Genomic DNA, 14,749 nt, shown 5'->3' with positions numbered 1-14,749 from the left:
GAGACACCACTCACTGTCATCTCTCAGATCCTGAAAAAAACAGCCTCACCCACTGAAGAGTAACATTCTTCTCTACTCCCTCAAGATTCTTAACAATTTTCCTCTCCCAGACACTTCAAAACAGCACCACAGACAGGCAGACAGAGACATTCTTTGAGTGGTTTTTAAAAGAATTTTTTGGCTTCCATTTAAAATATTCATCAGATTAAATAAAAACAAGCAAAGTGCTTTCACCGAACTATTTTCCATGAAGCTGCATCACAGGGGTAATTTTTTTAAAGAGGTGTCTGAGGTAGACACATCTAACCCTGGCCTTGGGTAGATTGGCCACAGCCGTCACTCCTCTGGAACCTGTGCCCAGGTATGTTTGTGGATATGTGGGAGACAGGCAGGGCCTGGTGTGAGCAGAACCAAATGGTCCCCCTCCCAGCAGCACGCAGGCTGGTCTGGAACCCCTCCCGGTGCGCGTGCCTTCTCCAGGAACTTCAGAGGGTGCAGAAAGTTTAAAGCCTGCATCCGGAACAAGAGGTGCTGCTGCCCACACTCTGCCTTACAATAAACATCATTTAAAAGTCCCTCCAGAGTCCTGCCTTGGCTGCCTCTCAGATCTGGGTGTCCAAGAGTGAGTCATGTCCAACTGACCCTGGGAGCAGGAGGCAGAAGTGCAGGGCCTGGGCTTCAGGCGCTTCTCTACCAGCCCTGCCCTGAGAGCTCGGCCGCCCCGCAGGCAGAGCAAAGGCACTGGTGGGGCTCCCCTTCCCAACCTGCCTCCCCATTGGCTCAGAAACCCTACCATGGAGCCGGAAGTGGTGGAGCACCACTTGGGAGGCTGAGGCAGGAGGATTGCAAGTTTGAGGCCAGTCTGGGCAACTTAGTAAGGCCCTAAGTAATTTGGTGAGACCCTGTCTCACAAAAAAAAAAAAAAAAAGTCTGGATGGAGCTCAGTGGTAAAGCACCCCTAGGTCCAATCCCTAGTACAAAAACAAACAAACCAATAAATAAATAAAAGGAAGAAAGGAAGAAAGAAAAGAAAAACTACCATGGCAAAACATTTCTGGGTGTGACGCTGCACAGCTTCCTTGGACCCTCCACCTGCAAGAGCATGCTTTGGCTGGAGGAACCTTCCAAGGATGCCCTGCTGGAGGCCCAGGGTTCACACAGTGAGGGAGGCAGGCCGTTCACGCCACCGAGCACCAGGCCCCGCTCCTGGGGACGTCAGCTTCGCATGCCTCTAGGCAGCTGTGAGAGCTAGTTCTCTTAGAGCTGGTCCTGCCCTTCCTGCCCTAGTCAACCAGAAGAGGTTGACTCTTCTTGGAAATTTTCCAGTGCACCCTGGCTCCCTCCATTCCCACCCCAGGGCAGGATGTTGCTAACTGCAGAGCAAGATGGTTGAAATCGAGAAATCAATTAATGCGTCCTCAGACAAGACCCTGCCTTACATGCAGGGCATTTGTAGATCACAGGGCCATCCCACCCCACTCCCCACATGCCTCTTGGGTCAAAGCCACGCCCTCTACCACCCTTTGGTTCTTCCTTGGGGATTTGGAGATCGGCGCTTGATGAGTGAGCGGGCTCAGCACCCCCCTCGGCCACGACCCCCTCTCCTGTTGGGTTCGCCCTCTGCCTCACTCAGTCCTGTGCTCATAGACGTACCTTCCTGCCAGCTCCTGCACCTTTCACCCTTAACCTCAACCCTGCACTCAGGGTCAGTCCGCCTAGCTGCCAGCTCACTGTCTCGGGCACCAGAACTCCAGCAAGTCCTCAGCTGGCGAGGACTCCAGACCACTGACCCGTCACCTTTCAGCATCCACTGTCTGGCCTGGTGCCCTCTCCCCTTCTTGCCTGGCAGGGCATCCAGCTGGTCACCACTGTCACTCTCCCATGTCCCTCACCCTTCCTCCCTCCTGTGTTCCCTAAGAAAGCTGAGTCCTGGTCAAGGTCAAGTTCAGAACTCTGCCCCTGACTGTCCTGATTGAAAGCACCTGGAGCAAACCCTCCGGCTAAGCTGCACATGTCATTTTAGGCTGCAGGATGAGCTGCTGGGGACACAGAGAAGGCAGGGCCCCAGCTACACGCCTCTCCCAGCGCATTCCCAGCCCCTCGCACACTGCTTTTGAAACTCCTGGGGGACCTCACTCCCCCCAACACCACCGCGTTTCCAGCTGGGCACCTCCAAACAGTGGTTCGACAGGCCTTGTCTCCTCCCCATCTCCTGCTCACCCCCGAGCCAACCCCAGCCAGACTGCGTCTCTACCGCTCCACAGGGACCTCTCCAGTTGCCACCAGCCCTCCCCTTACGCTACCTGGCAGCAGTGTTCCCGGGAACCCGTCCTCGCTGCTTCCCCGAACACCTCCTTCCCTCATCCTTCCCCACTCCACTCCCCCGGGTGTCCTCCAGGCTCCTGGGACTCTCTCGGGCTCCTCCGCATAATCCTTTCCAGTTGTTGGGTGTCTCCAGGGCTCAGCCCTAGAAAGCCTGCCTCTCTGCCCTGCACCCAGCTTTCCTCTCCCTCTGCCCCAGCATGCTCGGCCCCTGGCCGGATGCCTCCTCTTCCAGTCCAGCCCTAGCATATGCTGTTCCTTCTGTCCCTAGTGATTCCCCCCAGGTACCTGCTTGGCCCTTTCTTCCTCCAGAGAAATGGTCTCTGACTGCTCTAATTAAAAATCCCAAACCCTCCTGTTCTTCCTCACCACCCCTCTTCCATCCTTAGGGTGGCAAGGATCACCCTGCACTGGAACCTAAGTTCCATGAGGCAGAGCTCTTTGCAGTTTTGTTCACTCCTGCCTGGACACCAGGAGTGTCCTATGGAGCCCAGGATGGGCGCTCCATTCACCCCCGCGGGCCAGGCAATGAGCAGGTGACAGGCTTACAGACGTGTGATTTAGAACCTCAAGGGCACGGAGGGAAACATCACCTCCATTTCTATTTCTCCCACAAGGCTATTTTCTGCCCCCTGCTCCCAGGTCTGAACCCAAGGAAAGCCAGGGGTCCATTCTGGCTTTCTAAGAAGCTGGAAGGCTGAACTTCCTCCCGAGAGAGAGAGAGAGAGAGAGAGAGAGAGAGAGAGAGAGAAAGCCAGGTGGCTGCATTTGGCCTTTCTCCAGAGCAGAGCTTGCCACTGGGTGCCCAAGGTCACACAAGCAACTAGAAGCAAATCTGGAATCAACTCTAGAAAATATCTACAAGGGATTTATTAGACAAAGAGACATGGGATACACATTTATACTTTATTCAGGAGAACTCAAGACTTCCAAATCTTGGCCCACAATCTTTCAACTGAAGTCAATTCCTATTCAAGGTCAGGGCTGCAAAAGACTGGCCCAGGAAGGGCAAGTTTCACCTGAGACTCTGGTCAGAATGCCTGTGCCTCTGACTACATAAGACACATGGGCCCTGGGTGAGGGGCCCAGGACACTCACTTCTTAGGCTGCCAATATCTGCTTGCATTTAAAATCAGAGAAAATGTCCACAAGGTTTAGCTCTCTGATGTAAATAACATACCACCTCCAGATCTCTTCTAGAATATGAGCTTGTAGAGAACGGGGAACAGTGCCCAGAAGATAGTATGTGATCAATAAATTCATTTTCAAAGACTCATGCGTCTGACTGGGCCTCAGCTGCCCATGGTCAGGAACAGTAGAGGAGGGTTCAAGGGTTAAGCATGTACAGCCAGGGAACAGGGGGCTTCCTGCCTAGATCCCAAGGCCTCTCCTGTGGGATTCCAGGCTGGTTCCGGGTGGGACCAATCACACCTTGGAACTATAGGGTCAGGTGATGGACACTTCCTAGACTCAGGGTCCCCTGTATCACGCCATTGAGTTTGCCAAGTGCCCTGCCCCAGTGCTCACCTGGGAGACGTGGGACTGCGTCCTCTGGCTCTCAATGTCACCCTCCGTCTTGTCGGTCAGCAGCCCCTGCACCTGGTACTCCAGCACGTAGCTGTCGATGAAGCGCTCCAGCTCCTCGATCTCCTGGGATCGGCTGCTCCCAGCCTCCGAGGAGGCCGAGGCCGCCGACGAGTTCTCCATCCCTCCAGCTCAGGGGTGTGGGGCCGGCTGGAGGGAGAGAGGAGAGACAGGCTGGTAAGAGGCTGCCGGGTTAGCCCTGGAAGCCCCATCTCCTCTGTCCTGGCCTTCGTCTCCCAACGGCTAGAAAAGCTGGCGGGGTCCTGGCTTGTCTTCAGCTTTAAGAGCATCCCACCATGTGGGGAAGGAAACTGAGGCCAGAGAGGGCAGGTAAGCGGCCCAGGAGGCCAGCACAGGAACTGCCGCCATGATGAGGTTGCTGTGCGCCAGATCCTCAGCCTGGGAAAGGCAGCAGAGAACCCAGACAGCCCCCAGGCCCTGCCGCCCCAATTAGACCTAAATAAATCCACCACAAAGCAGAATAAACAGACCACAGACCGGTGTGTCCCTGATGATGTCCTCGCTAAGGAGGTGCAGGGGGTCCCCAGCCACAAACCAAAGGCCTACAAGAAAGATCGTGCCTCCTTCTAAAGAGACTTTCCCCCTCCAATCACTTTTCCCTGAATTAGTTGAAGCCCCCAGGCCTCAGGTTATCAGCAGTTTTCCAGCCTTGGTCCTGGGACGTCGGGTTTGTAGGAATGTGACTGACTTAAAGTGACAGAATGCAAAAGGCCTGGGGCGGGGGGTGTTGTCTGTGCTGACATGGCCAGCTCTGCTGTATGGAAGCTGCCTGGCCACCTTCCAGGGGAGCAGGACCACCCCCCACAGGCCTGTGGCGTGCTCTCTGGCCGACTCTGGCAGACATGACCAGCTGTTCCTGGGAAACCAGCTAAGTCCACCAATGACACTGCGGGCCCTCCTGATCAGGCTGGGCCAACCCAGCCCTGTGGGGGTCCGAGCCCTCCGGGACACCCCCACTGTCCTCTCTCACCCCTCGTCCCTGCAGTCAGAACTCACTCAGCTGGGAGTGAGGCAGCTAGAGTCCTCACCTCCAAGTAGGGGCCCTCCCCTTCCTCCACAGGCTCACAGCCACATGGGCAGGGCCTGAAATCTCATCTTGTGTCCCTTTTATTATCGGGAGACCTGTGATCTCCTTGGACAGCCTGCTCGGGGTTTCATCCCAACTCAGTGAAAGGTTCCCACCAAACCACCACGGCCCTGAGAAAACAAGGGCCTCCTGTGCTGAAAGGAACATTTGAATTTCAAATCCCTGGGTTCCCAAGCACATCTTGGTGGTTGTTGTTGGTACTGGGGATTGAACTCAGAGGCACTCCACCACTGAGCACATCCCCAGCCCTATTTTGTATTTTATTTAGAGACAGGGTCTCACTGAGTTGCTTAGCACCTCACTAATTACTGCAGCTGGCTTTGAAAGAGCCTCCTGCCTCAGCTTCCCGAGCTGCTGGGATTATAGGCGTGCACCACTGCACCCCTGGCCCCAAGCACATTTTGGAACAAAGCTATCAGCTAGTGGTCAAGAGCTGGTTGAGTGTTTAACTATAATGGATTGAAGTCAGGGCCCAGGAGTGCTGTGGAGACTGGCTCTGGACCCCCACACCCTCCCCAGCCTTCCCGAAGGGTGCTGGAGATGGGGACGGAGAAGGGCCCAGGAGGTAAAGGACGCTGGGCTTCAGACTTATAGATCCAGGAGATCAGAAGCAGATACTGTTTTAAGCCGTCAAGGTTGCAGTGATTTGTTGTGCGGTGACAGAAGCCTCCTTCCTGCCTCTGTGCTATTTATCGCTCTACACCCGGGGCACTCCCCCTTCCCCCCACTTTCCAAACCTAGCAGTCCTTGTACTCACGGAACGCTGCAGCAGGGCCCTACAGGCCATCTGGCAATGGGTCCAGTTCCCTGGTTTAAAGTCAGACAAAGGATCCACCCTGCCACGGCCGTGGGCATGAATACCATGAGGTTTGGGTTTTTTTTTTTTTTTTTTTTTTGGTACCAGGGATTGAACCCAGGGGTGCTTAACCACAGAGCCACACCCCCAACCTTTTTCTATTTTATTTAGGGACAGAGTCTTGCCAAGTTGCTTAGGGCCTCGCTAAGTTGCTAGAGCTGGCTTTGAACTCATGATCCTCCTGTCAGCCTCCTGGGCCACTGGTATTACAGGCACGTGCCACTGCGCCTCGCTGAATACTGTGAGTTCTAATAACTGGAAAGCAAGTGTTCACTGCACCTGTATCGCGTGGCAGAGACTCTTCTCAGCACTTTATAAGCTCCACACAGCTCGCCCTCACCACAGCACTGAGAAACGGGCTTGATTATATTACTTAGAAGAGAAGGGGAAGGCTCAGCAAGGTCAAGGCATTTGCCCAAGTGCATATAGCAGGCTCCAGCTCAGCACAAAGGGACCTGCAGTATAGGCTCAGAGCCCGTCCTGAGCAGGTGGCCTGAGCTGGATGGGAATGACAAGGCTGATGTCCAGACAGGGCTGAAAAGGAGCCACCTGCAGGCAAAGTCCTTCTCTAAGGTCATGCCAATTATTCCTCGAAGGCTTCAGATTTTATCTAGGGCTTCCTGGCACACCTGACAATGGACATGTTTTGCAGAAACTCAACAGGCAGCGGCTTCCAGGAGGTAGATGCTGGGCTCTGCAGCAGCGGCAGCCTCTGGCCTGCACTGGTGGACTCTCTCTAGGGTGACTGAGTCGCAGGGCCACCCCACAGTGGTGTGAGGGAGCCTGGGAATGGAAACGACTCCAAATCCACAGGAGCTCGCTGAGCCGAGGGGCCAGCACCGAGAGCCAGCCCAACCCCACAGCATTTGGTGGCCAGAAGGCAAAAGAAGACTCCCTGCCATGGGCCCCTCTGGCATCCCCCTGTCCCAGCCCCTCCTCCACCAGCCACTGCTGTCCCATCAGATTCAAGCAATATGCAGTGGGGCCAGCAATGCCTGGCCTCAGGACCCCAGTGCCCCCTGCCCAGGGCTCCTGTGACAGAAACACCCTCAGGACCTTACCTGGCCCCTGCGACCCGCAAGAGTCAGGAGCTAACACCCCACGTGGCAGCCCTCAATCTGGACAAACCTGCCATTTTGGGTCTCAGACAACAATTCTGATGCACATTCCGTTTGGTCCTTCAAGGGTTTGGAGAAGATGGCGCCCCAGTTGCCCACGATGGTGACCAAACCCACAGCACCCCTCACTTCCTTCCCTCCTCTCCTTCCTCCTCTCTCCCAGCTCCTGGAGCCCCCCTGTACACTCTACAGAGGGTCCCTGCAGTGAGCTAAGGCCCTTCCTTCAGAAGGGGTTGGGGAACGTTCAAAGCAGAAAAGTCCCAGGCTGTTCCTCTTCTGCAGGAGAAGAAGAGCAGAGGGCCAGAGTGGCAGGAGGAAGTTGGGCCAGGCACGGATGCTCTCGCTGCCCCGGGGTGTTTCCACTGGCTGGTGAACACAGTAGTACAACACTGTTGTACACACTTTCCACAATTATCCCCTCAGTCCTCCATTAGCAGGTCTTTGTGTGCTTCTGCATTTGGCTCTGGTGAACAGCTGCTATGGCTGTGCGTGTGCAAATACCCGCCTGCGTCACCGTGTCCCACGCCTGGGGGCACATACCCACAAGTTCTACCACATTTTTAAGGCAAGAAGACTGAGGATGGACAGAGTGGCATTTTCTCAGGTTAGTGGGGTGTGGGGGAAACAGATGCTCTGGACAGCTGCCTTCCTGTCTGACCTTTGCCCTGGGGTCGATCCTGGCTCCGTTTCTCCTCCACACTCACAGGAAAGCCCTGAAGAGCCGGGCCGCTGGGAGCTGAGAGCCAGTGAGCAGGGACTTCTGTTTTAACACTCAGTGGATGTGAAGGAGGTTGGGCCAGAGGAGGAGGGAAAAGACAGACAGGGGGCAGAGGACCAGGGAGACCTCTAATTGAGGCCACCGGGGATGCAGAGCGCACCCAGGAGGCTGAACCCAGGACTCAGCCCTGCAGCATCCCCGGGCCCCTGTCTGCATTCCCTGCCAGGTGACGGATGGGGAAGGCCAGCAGCCAGCACTGGGAGAGCGCTGAGGTCGCTCTGCTGTAAAGGACACCACAGGGGCGGATAGCCCTGAGCTGGCTGGACGGGCTAGGGCTCCTGTGCTGGGGATTCCTGAGAGGCGAAGGCAGCCAGGCTTGGCTATCTGTGGCTATCTGGGGAGAAGGACAGTCACGCTGTCCTGTGGGGGTGGCACCTCTGTGTGTTAAGAGACCTCACCTGCTGGGGGTGGCACACACCTGTAATCCCAGCAGCTCTGGAGGCTCAGGTAGGAGGATCGCGAGTTCAAAGCCAGCCTCAGCAAAAGCAAGGTGCTAAGCAACTCAGTGAGACCCTGTCTCTAAATAAAATACAAAATAGGGCTGGGGATGAGGCTCAGTGGTTGAGTGCCCCTGAGTTCAATCCCCAGTACCATATATATATATAAAAATAGAGAGAGGGAGAGAGAGAGATTTTAACTCAGCCCTGGGGCCCCCAGCCTCCTGCTGCAGCCAGTCACACTCCATGCCTGCTGCTGCAGCCCCGAAAGTCCAAAATGAAAAACACTCATGTTCTCCAATGAAAGGCACTTCCCCCACACTCTCCACCACCCAGGCCCGCACAGCCCACCCTGAGTTACTCCCATGAGCCCAGAGCTGCCTGGCCTCCTTGGACAGCCATCCCAAAGCACAGGGGCAGGTCTCCCCCTCCAGCCTCCCCTCCGCCTGGCTCTGAGCTGGAGAGGCTCGCAGTGCCTGTGGGGCTGCTCTGGAGGAGAAGGTAGGGCAGACCTCAGGGAGCGGCCCCAGGGCCCAGGGACAATGCGCGGCAGCCTTCAGACCCCAGCATCCTTTCCCACCTGCCTAGTGACAAATGGCATTAGGAGCTGTAAATTTAGCCAGTCCTTTTAAGAACAGCCATTACCTCCCGCTCCACTCCCCAGGGTGTGCTCGGTGACCTGCAAACCAGATGAGACTTGTCTGCTGGGCTGTCCGCCAGCCCTTCCCAGGAGCCCGCGGAGAGCCAGCCCTGACACCACCCCATTTCCTCACGGCCTTTGCCCTCTGCTCCTCAGCATCCCGCAGAACGCCCTTTCTGGGAACGCACACAGGGCGCCGAGGAAGAGATCCCATTTTCTGCTTTGGGCTGCTACCCGGGGCTGGGCCTCCCTTGGTGGGACCCCAGCCAGCTGCAGGTGACCAGGGGGCTTGCTCAGTGCTCCTGGTTCAGCAGTCTTGGGGCTCCGGGCTCTACCCATCCACTCTGCATCTCAGCAGGATGGTGACTCCCCATCCAGGCAGCATCTGAGCTGTAGGTGGGCAGGGAACCGGCACAAGGCCACCCCAGGCCTCCACTCCCCACACCCCTGGCCTCCACCACACCCAGGAAATCTTCACCCACTTTCCCACAGCCACTTCCTATGCTGTCTAGTGCCACAGAGCGCTGTGCACCCGGGCTCTCTGCCAGCAGCTGGTTCCTGGTGAGCCTGGGACAAACACTGGCTACAGCTGGGGTCAACTCGGACCCCTCTCTCCTTCCCACCTCCGCACAGCGTCAGCGCCTTGGCCCTGAGCACACAGCTAGGACCAGAATTCTGCTTTGCCACCTGCCGGGCCGGGCTGCCCCCAGGGCAGGGCTGGCCCAGAGGCCGTGCTGCCTGCAGAGTGTGGGGGAGGACAGAGGCAGGCTGTCCAGGGGAGAGGATGCCCACGGCCATCCAGAGGAAGCCATGGAAACCTGCTCCCTGCCAAATCCTCCCCGAGTGCAGCCCACATCACCCCTGCCCAGACAAGACGGGGAACACCAAGGCCCCACAATGGCAGGCAGCCCCTGTGCTCCGGCCACCCGGTCAGTGCTGTCCTGAGGACTTGGCGACACTACGTTTGCCAAAAAATGCAGAAGGGTACACAGAGCCTTGCCGCCTATAGGGTCTCAGTTCCCGGACCCCCAGGAAGCAGGGAAGCTCAGAAACACCTGGCAGTGGGGGCAGGTGACGCTGGAAATCGGCAACCTTTAGTGCCTCAGGAGTTGAGGACATCTGATGTCCTCCTCCACCACTGCCACCACCAATTTAACCCTCTGTCACCGGACATTCACATGGTGTGTCATTCAAATGGCAAATTTCCTGGGTCATGATCTCAGTATAAAAATAAAAATTAAAAAATGTCTAACCAAATGGAAAATATGGGACTATCGCTTCACTTGCCCACAAAATTGTACTTCCATCTGTGAGGCACGGGGAAAAGAGTGGGGCCAGGTGGCCGGCTGGGCACTTGCCCAGCTCCTAGGTGCCCATGAATTCCAGGGCTTCATGTTAAGTGCAGATCCAGTGAGGGGGGAGTGGGGTTTGAGATTCTGCATTTCTAACCAGCTCCGGGTGAGGTTGCTGCTGCTGCCCAGAGGACCAGAGTGTGAAGAGCCAGGATCCAGAAAACCTCTCACCTCCGGCGTCCAGGATTCAGACATCCCGCCCCGGGATGGTGGAATGGCCGAGGCTCCATCCTGACTTCTGGCTGGCAGCTCAGCTCCCTGGAGGAGGGGAGCGCTCCTCTATGGTCCACTCAGGGCCAAGGGCAGAAGAGACACCAGGCAGGACTCAACAGCTGAGTTATCACCTCCTGGTGTGCCCTGGGCCACCCCCACGCTGGACTCTCAGAGCCCGGTGCATATATCAGCGTCTGCGTGGAGTCCCGCAGGTGGAGCCTGGGCCCAGGACCCTCTGACTGGTCTGAACAACCAAGTCACAGACCTCAAGGGCTCGTGGTCTAGTCTCTTTGCTGGGCGGAGAAGGACACTGTGGCCCAGAGAGAGCCACTCAGAGGCCTCTAGAAAGAGCCAGCTTGGACACAGGGTTCTCAGAAGTCTGCCACCTCAGGGACCCCTGCTGAGAGTCACCTCCCTTCCTCCAGGCTGCAATCACTAACAGGCACAGAGATTCCTAAATAGCAGGGAACCCAAGTCACCCCGTTACCTCTGTCCCCCACTTTGGGAGCTCTGCTCTGTCCCTCAGAATTCCATGGAGAAAGCACAGGCCCGGGCTGTTCCGTCTGTCCTAAGGGCACCTTGGGCAGCTGAGAGCTGGACTGGTTCCCAGGGGAGAGGACGCTTGAGCCAGGGAGATGCTGTGACTCTTTCAACCAGGAGGAGCCCAACTGGGGAGGCCGGGGAGAGGCCCAGAGCGCTCCACCAGGTGCCACCTCAGACCTCAGGCTTCTGACATGCTTCTCCCCCTGGAGAGAGGACATAGGAAGAGCTGGGCCAGGGCCCACCAGCGGGAGGGCATCTGGGGCAGGCTTTGGGAGGGACTAGCCCTGGCATTATTTCTGACTGTCCCTGCTGTCCAGGTCTGCCTGCTCCTCGGGCCTCCACTGGGCCCCAGCCCTGACCACCCACCCACTTGCTTGGCCCCCAGCATGGCTGCTTCATGACACCCCATCCTCTTCCACACTGTTACCCAACTCTTGCCTGCTCTTGAATTTTTTTTATGGGTTTTCATCTGGTCTTGACAAGACTGCAGGATCCTTAGGGCCCTGCTCTCTCCTATGCCCCTCTCCATCCAGAGCCCAGGACAGACAGACTGGCCTGGGGCACCCCAGCCCTTGCACAGCACCCAGAACATTCCTCCCCTGAGGGTGCCTGCCCGCCCCTCCCACCATAGCTCTCCTTGCCCCCTCCCAGCTCTAGAACCACAGGCCAAGGATGCAGGGGGTCGGCCCACTTCCCACCATATTCCAGAGCCTTCTCAAGACAACTCATCCCAACCCAATAAGTACTGAGCACCTGCTGTGTCCAGGTGGAAAGACCAAAGCTATGCAGGCTGGCCAGTGACCTCAGGGTCACTGGCCAGCCAGCCAGCTGCATCCCCGGAAGGAGTCAGGGGCTTCTTCATGTGCCCACTCCTAAGACAGAGGGACCTGGCAGTCACGAGGTCTGATTCTGAGCCAGCTCAGCCACTCAGTGCTGTGGGGCTCCCGGCAGACGCTTGGCCAACTTCCTCCTCATGAAACAGGTTGCTGACGGAGGAAGCCCGGAGGGTGCTGTGCAGTTAGGTGAGTCTACCGTGAGGAAAGTGCTCAGCATGGCTGGCCACCAGCAAGCACTCAGACCTGGGGATTACCACTTGGCTTCACAACCACCTCTGCTGGCGCGCACTGTCTTCTGTGCCCTTTCCCGCCTCTCCGCCTCTCCCATGAGCATCCTTTCCCTCAGGACCCACCTCCAGACACATTCCTCCATGAAGCTCTCCTTGACCACAGACCTCACCCCTCCCTAATGTCTCCCCACCTTGAACCCCCATGCCCTGCTTGGGCCTCCTCTGACCCTCTCCTGTACTCCCATCAGCTCTGCCAACCTGTGTGGGACAATGGGGACCCATTCTTTCCTCCCAAGCCCTGGAGGGTGGGTCTCAGCACTTCAAAAGCCTTCAAAAGCTTCTAGGTTTGTTGGCTAAGAGAGAAAACTACCCAGGACCCTGCTGGAAAGGGAGACCAACCGTGTCCTGCTCTGAACCCCTGAGAGCACCTCGGGTTAAGGCCAGAGAGCTCCTCCAAGCATGGTGGCCCTGGCACGCCCGGTCCTCCTTCTCAAGTGACGCTCTCTCTCTGGCGTCCCTGTGGGGGTAACCAAGGCGTCCGTCAGCTCTGCCCGTCTTGGCAACAGCCTCCTCAGTGACCGTCCTGAAAGCCCAGCAGGGCATGGAGTCAGGACAGGGTCCACACAGCCTGGCCCTGGAGGGGCGCTGGACCCACAGCCTGTCCAGCCTGGACTCCGGTACCAGCACGTCCTGCTGGACCTCAGACTAGCCCTCTCTCCCTCTCCCTGCTCGTCCACAAGGACAGTGCAAGCTCACCTTCTGGGAGCCGCCTGACCCCCAGCTCACAGCAGCCCCTCAGAACAGCTGCCACAGCTGCTTGCCAGGCCCACTAGCCACCGCCCGCCACCGGCTTGGATGGCTACCCAGACCCGCACCGAAGCACAACCACCCAGCAGAGGTTGCCACTGCCCGTCTGGGGCCATGTCTGGACATGGTTTGTTTTGTGTGTCTGGCAGGCATTTGGAAAACATTTGAGCCAACATTCCTAAACCAAGGGAGTTCATGTAAAAATTCACATTTCTGGCTTTTCTCAAAAAAAGGAAAGATCTAGCAATACTGGCCTGCCTTCCCACACTGACCATCAGCTAGAGCTAAGGAGGGCCAGCCAGTCAATCTCCAGTTCTCCACAGACCCCAGCACTCCCTAAGGCCTCCCCCTGACTCCCATGGTCCCCCACCCACAGGTAACCCACCTGGCCCTCACCAGCATTGGAGTTTGAGAGCCTCCCACAAGACAGCAAGCAGAGGTGACCCTTTTCCACAGACCACGGACACGAGGGGTGCCCTGAGAACTTGGAAATAAATCAAGAACGAGGATTGTCCCCTGGGAGCTATGATGTGACATCAACACATGACAGAACAAAACAGAAATATTCAAAGTCATTGCACAGATACAGAAAGAAAGGCTTCTGGGCCAGCAGGACTTGGCCTGGCCGGGCGGCAGGGCCACAGTGCTATTGTAGGAAGATGGCGTCACCCTGATGGGACTGGACTACCCTGGACCAAGTGGCAGCCACAGAAGACATGAACAACCAAGTTCTGTGCAGGGACGGTGCCCCTCCTCCTGTCTCGAGGGAAGAAGGGTCCAGGATGTCCCACCTCCGAAGTGCCCACCACATGCCTCCCCTGTGCCGCTCCACCCTCCGTCTCTCCTGCCTCCAGCCGTCCAGCTCAGCCCTGCCGTGGGTTCGGCCAGCTAGTGGGACCATGAGCTGCTAGTGGCCAAGGCCCTGTCTATTCCTTCCCTTGGCCCCAGAGGGCAGCGCTGGGCCCACCGTAGGCACTCGGTCAATCTCTGGGAGTGCAATGACGGGTCCCCAGAAAGGGATCAGCAGGTAACTGACATTCTGTCCCCGTGGTATCAGCAGGCTGGTGGCTGCTGGCTGCTTATGGACATACAGACAGGTGGCACATCACAAGTGGAAGCCGCTTGGACAGCTTAGGCAGGCCCTCTTCTGCTGGGTGGCCTTTCTATGTCCCACGCAATGCCTGAAGCCTGCTGCAGAGCCACCTTGGGATACCAAACTCGATCCCCACCCAGGGCTCCTGTGTGGTCCCTGGATTCTCTATGAGCTCCAGGAAGATAAAGATCTGTGAGCAAGAGCCCGGGATCCCTGATGCCTAGAGCCCAGAGGTGGCACCCTGGCTGCCTCTGCTGCTCCTACTCAGAAGAGCTGCCCTCTGACCTTTCCTAAAGCAAACCGCCACCCTGGTATCCCCCACAGCCAGCTTCTATTTCAAATGGAGCCACCAACGGCTCTCCCAGTGTAGAAAAGGTGATTTACTGAGCATTTACTATTTGCCAGGGCCTGTGCTAAATTAAGTTAATCTGCAGGACAATCCCACAATGTGTTCCATTTCGTCCCCCTTGTTCAAATCAGGAAACTGAGGCACATAGGTCTGTGCCCCATAGAATGGCTCCAAAATGTGGCTACTCTGACTAAACAGAAGTGAGGGGCCCAGAGGTCCATTCCCTCCCTGCTCCATCCCTGGCCCCACATCCCCTTCAGGAGGGGACCTGGAACCTGCTCCAGCTCAAGGCTGCGGGCCCTGCCCGGGATGACAGAGTAAACTGTCCTCAGCTCTGACCTCTGCAGGTGGCCAGTCATGCCAGGGTTCCTGGATGGCAGCCCTGAGCCTCATGCCCCTGGGGGCTGCACAGCCCAGTGCCATCCTGCCAGTGACCTCTTAACCCTGTGGCTGAGGGCAGGAGGGGGCACCCTGCGGGCGATG

General features: G+C 57.1%; 1 protein-coding gene across 5 annotated transcripts in view; it reads right to left on the bottom strand.

The window, feature by feature from the left end:
* The window catches only part of CTIF (cap binding complex dependent translation initiation factor), a 266,106-nt gene that overhangs the window by 202,870 nt on the left and 48,487 nt on the right, over positions 1–14,749 (bottom strand). For all 5 annotated transcript variants that reach the window (XM_081262627.1, XM_081262628.1, XM_081262626.1 and 2 more), the window contains one exon: positions 3,850–4,056. In XM_081262627.1, the coding sequence (XP_081118753.1) occupies positions 3,850–4,029 (180 nt within the window). In that variant the 5' untranslated portion in view covers positions 4,030–4,056. The remainder of the gene's footprint in view (positions 1–3,849; positions 4,057–14,749) is intronic.

This window comes from Spermophilus citellus (assembly GCF_964194105.1).
Source record: "Spermophilus citellus genome assembly, chromosome: 12".
In the NCBI taxonomy this organism is placed as follows: Eukaryota; Metazoa; Chordata; class Mammalia; order Rodentia; family Sciuridae; genus Spermophilus; species Spermophilus citellus.
This window is presented reverse-complemented; position numbering and strand designations above follow the sequence as displayed.